This window comes from Andrena cerasifolii, chromosome 16, assembly GCF_050908995.1.
Source record: "Andrena cerasifolii isolate SP2316 chromosome 16, iyAndCera1_principal, whole genome shotgun sequence".
NCBI lineage: Eukaryota > Metazoa > Arthropoda > Insecta > Hymenoptera > Andrenidae > Andrena > Andrena cerasifolii.
In genome coordinates, this window is record NC_135133.1 from 4,017,276 (window position 1) to 4,031,685 (window position 14,410).

The window sequence follows — 14,410 nt, forward strand, 5'->3', positions numbered from 1 at the left end:
GACCACCAACAGCTCTCGCCGATGGCCCTTGCTAAAAGAACTCGATAAACTCGAATCGACAGGCTGAATAAGATCATTGGAATTCTTAAGACGTTACACGGGTCTGACTAACGTGGACGTCCTCGTCGTATGTAAGAAGAAACGAAGCAGATCTTCTTGAAATGAAACACCGAGTGCAAGCACCCCTGAGGAAAAATACAGAACGAAAACTTCTAGCCCGGCGAGCAGAAAATGAAATGCAGCGAGGGAATTTAACAGTGGTTTTCGCCGCCGGAAAGAGAAACGAAAAGATCACGCATTAGGGAGATCGTCAACTCTGAACAGTTTTAAGGAAAATCTGTTGAAGCTTCTGCGGCTTGGTGACTCGTCAAAGGCAATTGTTTCTTCGTCACTTTTTTTTGGAAAGTATCTCGCGGGTGTCTGTTTTGGCGATTCTGTTCGAGCTGCTCTGGACACGGGTCTTCTGGAAGTCGTGAGAAAGCCGAGCACCGAGAACGAAGATCAGCATTTCGTTCGTTCAGGTACCACGCGCAACAGCCAGTCCTTGTCGCACCCTTCTTTTTCAGATTGCACACCGAGACCACCGACTCTCGTTAACACTCCCGCTCAGTGCTATTTGACTAGAATCGAGAAACTTTGCTTCGACAGTTGCATTCTCCAATCCTCGCGGTCGCTGATCTCAGCCTCGCGACCCTCCAATCTCTGTCACCTACAAATCTTACAGCAGCTTCTTAATTGACGCGTACCTTACAGCCTAATATAGTTCGTTGAAAACTGCAGCGAGAGTCTCCTGGAACGGAGTAGCCCATTAATATAAGAAGCCTCTTCGCTCTAATTACAATCCCCATTCCACAGACGTCAGAGCTGAGTGAAGCATCGCCCCGTCTATCGCACCCACGTAGAACAGTCACGCGAAGCGATGGAAAAATATTGAGCACTGCGAAGCATCTCACTCAGCCCTTGTGCCGTCGAGCCACCTTCCACCGCGAGCCTCGACTCTCGTTCCAGCAGCCGTGCCTTTCAACGCTTGGACGTTTCATGGAGATTCGTGCGAATCCCGTAAAATAAACAATCTTCATCTCTATGAAAATATACATATGTATATGTAATAGTACCAATCTATATACGTACGCCTATATACTAATTTTGTACACGTGTTCGAGGTAATCCTGACGTCCTAGCGAATCGAAAGGGTCCCCGGAGCCTCGTGGACTTTGAAACGAGGAACGTCTAGCGCGAACTGTTCCCGCGAGAAAGTCTTCGGAGACTCTGCTCTTCCCAAGCAACGAAACCCGACGCACTTAATCTCCCCAGGTGCCACTCTAATCGCCAGCCCAGTCGGCACCCTTTCGATGTCGCTCTCGCTCGGTACTAAACTGTAAACATTCTGCGTCACGCACGCGATTCTAACGCTAGAGTGAACCGCTCGAGGCCCAGAATCGAAAACGCAGGTGAATCTGCTGCGTTCCTTTCAGAAGAGCCCTCGGTTTCCAATCCCAAGGTGGATCGAGCAACCCCGGTCCCTGGAGCTACGAGTGCTTGGACCTGGCGATGTGCAGGAAGAAGGACACCTTGTCGGTGCACTCGTGGCCGCACATGTTGCAGGTGTAGGGGTCCTTGTAGCCGTGGTAGCCCATGTGAACCGTGTACATCACCACGTTGCCGAACGCGATGTCGCAGTAGTGGCAGCTGAACTCGTTGCTCCTGTCGTAGTTGCGCTCGTTGCTGGCCTTGACGTCGCTGAAGCCGGGGTTGCCAGCGACGCCGGGGTCGAAAGAGTTTTCCTGCTCGGTCGCGGGATGCTGTTGCCACTCGTGCTTCAGCTGCAGCTCTTCGTCAGTGTCCTCCTCGATCACTCTGCGGTCCAGCTTCACGGCTCTGCCCTTGCGTCTGCTGGTGCCGGCAGCCCTGGGCGAGTTCGTGCCCGGCTTGTTCTGAACGCTGCCATCGGGCTTGCTGAGATCCAGCGGAGTGGCCAGGGCGTCCGTGAACTCCTCGTGATACCCCAGGACCGCTGGCAGAGGGGCCTCGTTCGGTTTAGGGAGCTCTGTTTTAATCGGCCCGTTAGATAAGCCGCTGGGAGCGCCACCATTGATGCACCTGACCACGAGGTCCTGCGGCAGGTTCTCCAGCGCCCTCTCCCCGTCGATCGCCTTCATGTAGTCCATCAGCGCGTTCGACTTGATCCTGTCCAACTGCTTCTCCACGCTGTTGTCATCGGCGACTGGGAAGTGGGCGAAGGGGAAGCCGGCGAACAGGTGATTGTAAGGGAACGTGATGACGGACGAGGTCTGCATCATTCCGCGTTCGCTGGGTTCACGCCGTTCATGTGGTTCAAGGGTAGGTGGTGGCCCACGGGAGATATCTGCGGAGTGACGGCCAGCTGGGGAGAAGGCAGCGGGGTCTGCAGGTTGTTGCTGGACCCGTAGCTGCTCTGTTGGCTCGCGTCCTCCTGCGACTTCAGGGACTTCTGCTTGGGACCTCGCCGAGTCCCGTAGATGTCGATGATGGGCAGAGGGTTCGGGGAGCCGTCCGCGTTCAACACCATCGCTGGCTGGTGGCAGTACTTTCTCAGGTGGAGCTTGAGGGAGTGACAGTACTTCGTGGCGTAAGAGCAGTTGGCGCATCTGTACTGATAGACGTTCGAGTGCGACTTCAGGTGGCTGTTCAGCATCGACTTATTCACGCACGAGTACGAGCACTTGTCGCACTTGAACGGCTTCGAGCCGAAGTGGTTCCTGAGGTGGTACTCCAGGTGGTGCTTGTACTCGGTGACGAACGGGCACTTGGGGCAGGTCAGCAGCTTCTCGGCCTTGATGTGGCTGCGGCTGTGCTCCCAGAACTCCAGCTTCGTGATCGCCACGAAGTTGCACTGCTTGCACCGGAAGGTCTTCACCTTGCCCTGGGAGTTGACGCGGGGGATACGGAGGCCGGGCTCGTCCGCTTCCTCGGACTCGTGCTCCGAGCGCTCGCCCTGGCTCGGCGAGAGTTGGCTCTCCTCTTGAATAGGTACCGGCGCGGACAAATGGCTCAGCACCGTCTTCACGAACTCCTGGCTGTCGCATTTCGTCGCGCAGTGCGTCGCCAGGTGCTCGGTGAACTTCAACCTGGAACAAGTACTTCCCTCAGACACAAAGCTCCCCGATGGACAAGGCAGGCTTACAATTCCGTCGTCGGAAATGGTACTTTACCTAGTGACTCCGGTGAAGGCGCAAACGGGACACTGCAGGACATCCTGGTCGAGCTCCGCGTCTTCGTTGGACTGCTTCACCGTGCTGGAGACGAGCTCCATCGCTTGGTCGGCCCGGTGACCCCCCATCGAGTGGTGCTGCGCGTACTCGATGGGCGAGCCGCAGCCCTTGTACATCGCCTGAGGCGTGTAATCGAACGCGGTGCACTGCATGTTGCTGGAGTCCTGCGAGGTCGCGCTCCCCGGCGACAAGCTGCAGTTCGCGGCCGAGGAGGACCGCCTGCTCCTCGGGGAAGCCGAGTTGCTGGTGTAGTGATCCGGCGACACGCCCGAGTCGTTGTTCTTATCCTCGGTCGGCTCCTCCTTCTGCGAATCAAACAAATCGAAGCGTTACTCTAAGACTGGCAGTCAGCAGGTACCTTGAAGGAAATCGGAAATCAGAGGAGCTCTTTTAAATGGCCGCGGAAGAGGCGCACCGATAGGTGGAGAATAGAAGAGGGCGAGGGTGGAGAATCCAGGGTCCATCGAACTAAAGTGAAACGACATTTTGTCGATCCCAGATGGGGATGGAAGAGAGGCTGGATAGAGGGGGCGAATAAAAAGAGAGGCGACGGGGGTGGATGGTAGAGAGAGATGTAAAGGGATCGAGAGGGTGAATAAGTTAAGAGAGAGAGAAGGTGGAGGTTCGATCAGAGGGGTTGAAGCGATTACTCACCACGATTCTATCGGTGATACCCCAAGCGGGCGTGGTTGGCGAATGGAGGGGATGGCGTTGCTCCTCGACAATGGTTTGTTGCTGTTGCTGCCGTTGCTGATTCGGCGCGTGTACCAAAGGCTCCGCTGTGTCCCAGTTCCCTCTCATCTTGTCACTCTGTTCGAGAGAACACATAGCAAATTATTACGTTCCCGCTTACTCGATTAACGCGCTGGCCCGCTTCCTGAAAAGAACACGCGGTGAATCGCCGGTGGCGGCTGACGAGGGAAACGGCGAACCGCGGGAAAGTAATGATAAGTCACAGCAAGGGGCAGGGGGCGAATGGCGGAATCGACCGTCGGGAATTTGAATGGAATAAAGAAGCAGGTGAAACGATCCCTCGCTGGCTCCGATCGATCTGCCCGGCCATAAAAGCGGAAAGGGTTGCGACGGTTGTGCGAATTTCCGCGAACAAGGGTACGGGACCGCGGCGAAAGCCTACCGGCGACCTGGCCCGCCTCTCGGAGCGGTAACGCGCCACGCTTCTAAAGCGGATTCCCGGTAAAATTATTCCACAATGTTTGCCTGCTCTGTCCTTTCCCCTTGAGCACGCTACGGGGACAACTTCTTGCCGCGAACGGCCCGGCCAATTTATTCAACCAGGGCAACAAATCGTGACGATTGTTTCCCTCGAGCGCCACGCGGCCACTCGACGACCTTCGCCCGTTCGAACGGATTCTTAATAAAAATAACAGTGGAATATAATATCGAAGTAATCCCTGGAGTTTCGCGATGCAAATGGGAGCCGGCGTAATTTAGTAAGCGGCCGTTTAACGGCCGTCCGTGCCCCTTTTCTGCGGGACAAAAGCGCAGCCTCGCGGATTTGCTGGTCGAAGGCCGAGCGAACGGTCCCAGGGTTAAGGCCCGGCTGATTTATTCAAGTGGAGCACGCTCTAAAACCCCGTGGACAGACCGGGTTCGGGGAGATTCCGCCTCTGACTTCTGGCGATATTTCATTGTCCGTTTACCCCCGTGAGAGGGCCATAAATAAAATCCTAAGACGAGCCTGGTCTCCTTTCCGGTCTGCCGGAGATCCCGTTGAAAACAAACAACCCTTGCAAGTAACCGAGGCTTCCCGCTGCAAATCTCTTTCCCTGGCCGCCGCATGCAGATCTATTCGAGCTGCCCCGTGGCATTTCCTATTTCGTCCCGGCAGAAGTCGCCGCGAAGCTCTTCCAAACGATAGCAGCGAGGCGTTGAAATTCGAACGCGCTCGCCTCTGGCATCAAAGTCTCGGGGATGATCCCGAGCCGCGAAACACCGCCGGGGACGCACTGGCACGTTGGCATTCCGCAGTAAGGACGCTTACGAGTCGATTAAAGCGAACTCCGGCGAGAAAAAAGACGTCGGCAAAGGTCGAAGGAAGCCAGTCTTTCGAAATTCCGAGCACGATCACAACAGTAAATAGAAAACCGGCAGGGCGAACACTCGAGAGGGGCGCCGTACGTGTACGTACTTGCTTGGGACCTGGGTTCGCGGATCCGCGAGGGAAAAAGCGGCTACGCAGTGGAGACATTGAAAATTGGGAATGAAAATAGCCGCGGCGAGAACGTTCAGTCGGCGTTCGGCTTTTCGCTTTCCCCTCGAGCTACCGTGCAAAGAATATTGCCACTGTAAACCGGGAAGCTTAAGCTAGCGCGCGGGGAAGGAATCGGTGCCAATCGACGCGTCCTGCGCAAAGTAACGCGAACCTTGCGAGCTCTAGTATCCTGGACCCTGACGCTAGGCTCGATTAATTAAAATTCCAACGCGAATCTGTTGAACCTACCGCCAAGGACCCAGTTCCTGATCACTTAAGAGTAACTACCGCGGGTTTGTAAACGCGTAAAGGGAGAACTTATTCAAATTTAAAAGATTTCTTTTATATCAGTAAATCTATGTTTTATCTTTAATTTGGTATTTAAAGAAGTGCACAGGTGGTAATAATTATTTTATAATTTAACTTCGAAAGTGAAATATGCAAAGGGAGCAGTTTCTGAGCAGCTTCGCGCGTTTTACTGTGAGCTATCAAATTTCGCGTATAAATTTCAAAATACTTTACAATTATTTAGTAATTTGTCGGAATAAATTTGTATCGTACTAAGCTTAATAATTGGCTTATTTTTCCAAGCTGATCAGGAATTGGGTTCTGATCAGGAACTGGGTCCTTGACGGTATGCTTCCTATGATCAGCGAAAGGCTGTCGCGAATTCCCGTCGATCGCCGACGGCCAAGAGCAGCGACGTTATGGCGAATGCCGAAACTCGGCAGCCAGACGGGCCCTCGCTTTTCCCACAATTAACAGACGATATTTAACCAACCGGGGCACCAAGGTATTTACAGCTGGACTCGAGGAGTCGGCTTGTTTTCCCAAAGTTGTTGCCGACATATTGGAATTTTCTTGGTATTCGCCTGGCCCGATAGCTCGTACGTAATGTCATTGCCGCGCGACACTTTTCGAAACACGCAAAAACCAAACAACGGCCAATTTCAAGGGGGCCATATAAACTCGCCTCCAAGGCCATCGATTCTCCTAGGAAGACTCGAAATCGTCGCGGAATCGGTGGCAGTTCATTGTACCTACACCGAAACGACTCCTCTCCTTTCGATCGCAGAAAATAATGGAAATCGTGGGAAAGGTCCCCGATCGCAAATAGGCGCGATTTCAACGCCGTCGCGCATTTTGGCGAAGCCAAAAGAAATGTTAACGAACGATCCTTGCGGAGCTGCGCACACTAGACCGAAGCGCGATGCGGTAATTAAATTCATCGTCATTAATTTCGCCGATTCGCTAAAATCGCCTTTGAACTTATAAGAGCGAAGCGTTCGAATTCCCCTCGTCGATCACCGGTACGTGTTCCTTTCGAGCCGAGGATCAAGATCGCCGCGGATCAGCAACACGTGCCCTTATCAGTAAGTTAGTTTAGTCCCGGACGAACCTCTGGTCGGGTGTCTCCAGCTTCCTGCGGCTCCGTGGACGTCTGCGGATGCCGATCCGATTTGCACAGTGACACTTGATCCAGCAGCTTCTAATCGCGATTACGCAACGATCGATCGGCGAACAGTGATAGAGCCTGCACACGCGACACTCACACGCGACACACACACACGAGCGTGCTAACAGTTGAACACAAGTTCCGCGACCCCGACACCAGTTCCGTATGAATGCCCGAGGTCGACTGACGATGTCCTAAGACCCAAAGTGGAATACCGGCTTATTTGTGGATCCCGCCGATGGGGGCAGCTACCCTCTCCATTCGGCCGAGCCCGCCTGCCCAATCGGAGCCGCGCAGCTTTCCGGCTCGCAGAAGTTTTGAATACCCCCGCCACGAAACCGCCATTGCCACGACGCGCTTCCTGATTTTTCGGCTTTTTGCCAACCCCCACTTCTTCGCCCACGACTCGCGTCGCGACGAACCAGGTGGCGTTCACCGAGGTCCTCGAGAAGCACCGTTAACCTTTCGTTCAACCCCTTACTTAGGAGCTCCTTTCCACGCCCCCTCTCCCCATGCTGGAAACACTGTGCCGCGAGTCCGCTTGGCTGGCTTCGCTTCGCTGATTTTTCGTGCTCCGAGATGGGCAACTGTTTTATTTAAGGGGTCATGCTCGGTCAGGGGGACGAAAAAGGGTGGTCTTTGGAAATTTTTTACTCAGAAGTTATAACAGTTTTTTCGGAAAATCTTTTTTCCTTTTAAGCGTTGCATTTAGTACCGTGCATCGTAATTTTTTCGTTTAAAAATATTTAGCAATAACTGAGTTATTGTCTATCAATCGAAGGTTCTCTAAAAAAAGGCTTCTGCGGTGAAAAACTGCTGCTCGAAAGTCGATCATCTGAAATAAAAAATTCTAAAGAATTTACTTATTGTATTGTATTGTCTGGTATTTGAACGAAGGTTTTTTTGAAATATTGGTTTGGGAAAAAATGGCTGATGTTTAAAGTAAAAGTTTCAATTTTTATCATAAATCTTGCTTGATTTTCGTCAATTAAAAGAAAACTAAGCATCGGATAAAAAAATCCTTCGTTCAAATACTAGATAATATAATGTAATAAGTAAATTTTATTCTTTTGAATTTTTTATTTTAGATGATCGACTTTCGAGCAGCAGTGGTCACCGCAGAAGCCTTTTTTTGAGAGAACCTTCGAGTGATGGACCATAACTTAGTTATTGATAAATATTTTTAAATAACAAAATTACGATGTACGGTACTAGATGCAATCCTTAAAAGGAAAAAAGATTTTCTGAGAAATGTGTTATAGCATTTGAGTAAAAAATTTCCAAAGACCACCCTTTTTCGGCCTCCTGACTGAGCATGACCCCTTAAGAAATTAATTCACCTTTCCAGGTCAACGAATGTCGCATCTTTGGGAATTTATTTCTAAGTGACAAAAACACTTTTATCCATAAAAAATTGTCAATGAGGATAGAGACATCTTTGAGTAATATATACTTACAATTCTCTTTTCAAATATCCAAGCATTCCGAAAACTTTAAATGCGGTGTGAAAAAAAGAATTGAGAAAAACTCTGCAGATTTTTATACAATTTTGCACAGATGTTCTTAAATCTATTCTCTATCGCCCGACCGTCAATTTTTTCGATTGGTTGAAAAATAATAAAGTAGCTACACTTTGAAGTGAAAAGCTCATTTTCGCGAGTAAGAAAATGGTCTTTATTTAGGCAATAAATTAAGTAAAATATAAAATATCAAAAAAATTGACGGTCAGGCAATAGAGAATACATTTAAGAACATCTGTGCAAAATTGTATAAGTATCCATAGAGTTTTACTCAAATTACAGTGTACACCGTTTCGAAAAACGTGGTTTCGAGAAAAGCGCATTTAAAGTTCTCGGAATATTTTGATATTTGACGAAAAAAATTATACATATTATTCAAAGATGCCTCTATCTTCACTGAAATTTTTTTTTCCGATAAAAGTGTTTTTGTGACTTAGAAATAAATTCCCAAAGATGCGATATTGCTTGACCTGATCAAGGTGATTAACCCCTTAAATAAAATTTCGAATAAAAATTAAACTTACAAGAATTATTCGTCACGCGTTGAATAAAATTAACTGGGGTTAACGAACGAATGCCGAATAATATTTTTATAAGAGTCACGCTTCGCGTTATATCTAGGCAAGCAAAGTGTTTGGCGAGGGGAATATAGTAGGAACATAATTTTCTTTCTTTCAATTTTTTCCTCAATGAATTGGCCTTGCGTTTAAAAATACGAAGGATCCTCTGATTAGCGTGGACGATTTCTGTTCAGGCGAGGAATCCAAACGCGTCGATACGCGTGCGCACCCCTTTTCTTTTTCCGTCGAAGGAGGTCTGCTTTCTCTCCGGGCGGACAGATCGCACCCTTTCCCCGGCCTCGGAAAAACATCCAGCGAAAGCCATTAGACGTGGCCTCAATCGTCGGAGCTCCGAAATTTCGGAAAGCCTATTTTACCCGGGAAAAAAAGGAAGGGGGAGAGATGAGAAGGCTCTCATGAAATCGTAAAGCCTGAGGTTCCCCAGATTCGACGGGACATGCAAAGTGCGCGCTCGGGGGTTCTCGAGCGGCTCGACCAACAGGTACACGAGGGCCACTGTAAATCGTCCTCTAACCCTTTACCACGTCGGATGGAGGGGTGGAAAAAATCTGGAAGCCGTAAAGGCTGCATCAAAAAATCCCCACCCCTCAACCCTTTCCCTCTAATCTCCTTTTCCAAGCGCAGAGAACCGTTTCTGCTCCTCGCGTTTACGACGCTTTTACAGTTAAAGTCTTAGCAGGGAAGCAGGGTAAAAGAGAGAGAGAGAGCGCGAGAAGGGGCGAAAAGAGAAAGGACGTATAAACTTCTAACTGTCCCTCCGTTTCTTGTCACCTGAAAAATGCTTCGGTACACCCCTCCGTCGACCTTGTTTTTCCAACTTAAGAAAAAACCCTTTGGCTGTTAACCGTTCCCCGTGTAACTGTTCGAAAATAATCTCTCGCAGGGCGAGCAATAAATTAATTACCATTATTGTTAACTATCTCGGGAATCGAACGAGCAAGGCAATAAATAATTATATCCGGGGTATTTTTGCATTTCGAGGAGAAGGCCGGAGGATAAGAGCGCTTTTAAAACCCCTCCTCTGTACCCCTTTGCGAGGGGCCCCGTGGCTGTTATTGTTCCAACGCGAACCGTTTTCTCGCTCAGCCATAAATATGACAGAGCCAATGCGGATGCGCGCAAACATTCGACGGCCGTAGCAGCCTGACAATCGCCGTCGAGCAATAAATAATGCGATTAGCCCTTAACCGCGTTCTACATTTCCAAGAGGCACGCTGGGCGCCGTAAAACTTAACCACCTACCCCAAGCCACGGATACGCTCCAGATTTAACGAAGCCTAATTGCTCCCTCGTCATTGTCCTGTAATCCTTTCTTTCGCCGCCCAGCGCGACTTAACGCTGCTCGCGGAAACTCTAAATATTAATAGCCACGCATAGGCACAGTGGCACCCCTAAATAAGAGGCGTTGTAACAGGGGAAGTAAACTGGATATGATTTCCTAAATAAATTTCTACGATCATCTAACGAATTTCACTGAATTTGAATTAGAAATATTTCCATCCCTTCGACCCGGCTGCCACTCGAATCAGCTTTGCGTTGACGTCGCTAGCTTCGCCAGGTAGCTGGTTAAACAATTATTATATTCAATGGAGCTGTTGTCCGGTCGCGAGCATAAAATAATAAACCGAGGCTCGGGAATTCTTCGACTGTCACTCGCTCCAGCGGCCGCGAGTGCAATGCAGGGCAGGATTAAAAGCGCACAGGGAATTAAGGGTTGCCGAACGGCCGCGCCTGTGCGCGCCGGTAGACAAAAGCTCCCGCAGGTCTGAGTGCAACCGTTTCCTGGAAGGTGCGATTAATTTTATTGTACCACCTTTCGCGCGGTCGAAGGTGAAGTATAATTGGATTTTGCTATTCGGGCATTGGAAGGGAACCGCAACAGTTTACGAGGCGCCAATCAGTGGACGGGAAGTCAACTTGAATGGCACTTGCCCGAGCAGCCGCACCTATGAAATCCAATTAGAATCACCTTATCGTGCCTTGCCGACGGCGCACAACGCGGAGCAACATTAGTGACAGCACTCGGCCCCTCGATTTCCGCGGGACCATTTCCGCGGGAAGATCTTTCCGCCGCGATCTGGAGATACACGCGCGAATCGGCGCGGCGATTAAATTATTATACAGCAGTAATTGTTATGAATTTAAAGTCCAGGAAATTCGGTTTGCCGGACGATCCGGATAAGTAAGGGAAAACGTCTGAACCACCCCCTACTCCGTGGCACCGTAAGCGACACATTTCCATTGCATGGTCGCAGAATTCCGGGGTGAACGTTTTCGAGGATTTAGGGGCTGAAAGTCTAGTTTTTATTGTCGCACTGTTGGCTAGCGAAAGGGTTGCGGTGTAAGCCCGGTGACGGGGTTAAGAGAAAGTTGCTCTCCCCTCCTTTTTCCATCGGCGATCGCCGTTAGTGGCCTAGTAGCCTCTATGCTGGCCAATAGTTTTTCCAACGACAATCGCTGCGGGCTTCTCGGTGCTCCGGGCGACTCGGCGTTAGGTAGTAACGGTAATTCCAGCGCCTTAACTCCTTGAAATGGGCCGGGATTAGTTCGGGGCACCGAAAAAATTAGCCGAGCTACGAATCGGGCCGTTCCCCGCAACGAGGTTAAACCGCCGAGGTCAGTTCTGCGAATCGCGACCTCGTTACGCCCAATGGTAACAATAATTCGGCTGCAGGCGGAGCCCCGGGGCATTGTCTCAGAGGAACTGGGCACAGCTATATCCACCCTTGCCGCGCGACCCTTTCCTTACCTTTCGCCCTTATTACCCCACCGGGCGGTCTTTTGTCGTCCGGCTCACGGCCGGCCCTTATAAAATCCAGCGCACGGAAATTCGGCGCGGGGCGACGCCTCCCGGCATCGAATAATGACTTGTTGTATAATCGCAAATTGGATTTATGGCACCGGCAATTGCCTTACCTGGGCCGTTCGACTGTTTTCCAACAGAGAAAAATGTGCAGCGCGATTGTCACGAGGTCCACTGTAAATTAATAACTTCCAGGAACGCTGTAACCCATTTATGACGGTGCTTTTCTCCCGGAGATCCCGTTAACGCACCCCTTTTTCAAGCACACCACCCCACCTGCCCCCGCGGGCTCTTAATGCACTTTTAATTGTTGCGATCATCCAGCGACAGGCCAGTCGAAAGAGCGCGGTGACGCGGGGAGGGGGTGGTTCGTCGGTGAAAGTTTCGCCCCCCCCGGATGAAGAGGGAAAATGGGGAACGGACGCGTGTGCATTATTGAGAGCTGCTACATTGTTGTTTATCCGCGATGACTGACAGGGGCGGAGGTTACGAGGCACGTGCCCCTCCCCTGCTCCACTCCTTTTTCCCTCGAATTTCGCCATTCTCTCTTCCAGGCTCTCACCTTCCTCGAGAATAATCAGCCGACCAGGATTGCTTCATTATCCAACAATTTATCGAGTCGTGATTAATTTGGAAAATTAAGACTAGATCTACCGAGGGGGGTTGAAAGGACTTGTTTGGCGTTTCTTCTAATCATTACTAATTTCCAGTACAGTTTGTTTTCTAAAATTTTGTATGGCTTTTTCGAAAGCATGTAAATAATTAATTCTGTAAAATAGTTCTGATCTTCGTTTGTTTTTTCGTTAAAATTTATGTGTAGTATACCTATATACATATACCGAGACGGGTCATTTTTACCCCTCACGGAACGCAGGTAAATTTTTAGTTTCAGAAGTTCCTCGTATTAGTTTCGTATAGTTTAAATTCCTTTTTAGAAAACTAAGTATATTTCCATGCATGTACGTTGTACAAAATTGCCATAAGATTCGTGTATTATGTTTGCTCAATTTTTTCATTCTACCACACACATATTTCGATGAAAAGTAAAAGGTGGCAAATAGCATATTGTACTAATAATAAAGCGAAGAATATTTGTGGTACGTGTAATATACGAGTCTGTGGTACATGCTCTGCTAAAATAAATGTAACTTGCAAAAAATGTCTTTGAATTTTATGCGTAATTATTTTCAAAATTACTATCGTTATTATATTACTATTATTGTTATTACTATAATACAGTTTATATTCAATTTGTGCAGATAAAATAGGAGAATATCTTTTCTTAAATGACTTGTTAATTTAAAAAACAAGCCATTTTGACCCCTCCGGTAGAAGTAGGTATACGACAAATCCTTGGTTTGCGGTAATAAATCACTTTGGAAAAGAATCGCCGAATCAAAAAATAGTAGGACAACCGGTCATACTTTCCAATAATATGCATAGAAATTACAAAAAATATTATTTGCACTCCGCAACACTTGACAAACATCAAGAACACACTTCGTTTTAAGGGCGGATTTTACCCTCTGAATACCGATTTCGATAAAAGTGGCTTAAAGGATCGAAAAATTAAAAAGTTCAAACTTCAAAATGGGCCTTCCTTCATCGACTATGAATGGATTTTAGCAAAGTTATGGGAGTTTGAAGACCGAGCAAATTTGAAAATAGTTATTTTCGCATTTGAGGTAGTAACACCCTATAGAGTATCACAAAACCGCTCAGATTTTTTCCGCAAATGTTCGATCACAGTCCAACATCGCAATTTCCAATACGTGGACAGAGTTCGTGTAAAAACTTCAATCAACGTATGCAGAAAGGGCAGAAAAATACGCAGGCCCTACCTGAGCGTGGGTGTGTCGGGGCACGTTTAAACAGCTGCTCTCTAACCCCTTTCGCACCCCTCGAGAGGCTCTCGAAATTTCGCCAGAAAAATATTTTCCCGTTCCGCCCAGTAACAGCCGTTCGGCAAATAGGTACGCCGGGCTTTCCCCCGCACGGAGAAAAACTCTACTGCCGCGGATCGGATTGAAAATATGTTGTTTAATGGGAAGCATCGACGAAGCGTTCCGGAAAGGGTTGCGCCGCGTTTCATTCAGGCAGAACTGCGCGGAAATGTTTATCGTTCCGATCCACTGGATAACCGAGGAACGCGAGGAATGTTAACGCGTTTTAACGAGCACTCGCCCGCAAATGAGCTCGAAATGCACAGCGAGGGTAGCTATTCCCTCGTTATCACGATCTTAGCCACGGCTCTCCGCGTTTTTCAATGGCCATTGAGTCATCAACTAATGTCGGTTTACTTTTTCGTCGCTGGCACAATCACCATTGATTTCCCTAACTAGCTTCCCCGTACCGATATCTACCCTTTTGCGTAAACAACCCTGCTTATTTACTCTGCCCGCGCGAGAAACATATTCCACCCAGTGATATTTTTCCTACGATCATCGTCTCGTACAATTTACTTCGCCGAGCTTGGCCCCTCGAACCCCTTCTAAGCTCCTCGCCACGAGAGCGCTTTCGACTCTCGGCCGTTCGCCCGTCGCGTTCAGGAAAACAAGAGTGACTCACGGGCTCCGAAATATTTTTA

The 14,410-nt window shown here is 49.0% G+C and overlaps 2 protein-coding genes across 2 annotated transcripts in view; one reads left to right on the top strand and one right to left on the bottom strand.

Annotated features, from left to right (window-relative positions):
• Positions 1 to 14,410, top strand: part of LOC143377805 (small ribosomal subunit protein eS10) — a 68,118-nt gene that overhangs the window by 14,213 nt on the left and 39,495 nt on the right. The gene's annotated exons all lie outside the window — the stretch shown is intronic.
• On the bottom strand, positions 1,476 to 7,062 carry Hb (hunchback). Its single transcript, XM_076829531.1, is given in 5 exon segments — positions 1,476 to 2,302; positions 2,305 to 3,107; positions 3,192 to 3,556; positions 3,906 to 4,061; positions 6,863 to 7,062. Coding segments are annotated over 4 exon segments (2,088 nt in total). The 5' UTR covers positions 4,053 to 4,061; positions 6,863 to 7,062; the 3' UTR covers positions 1,476 to 1,529.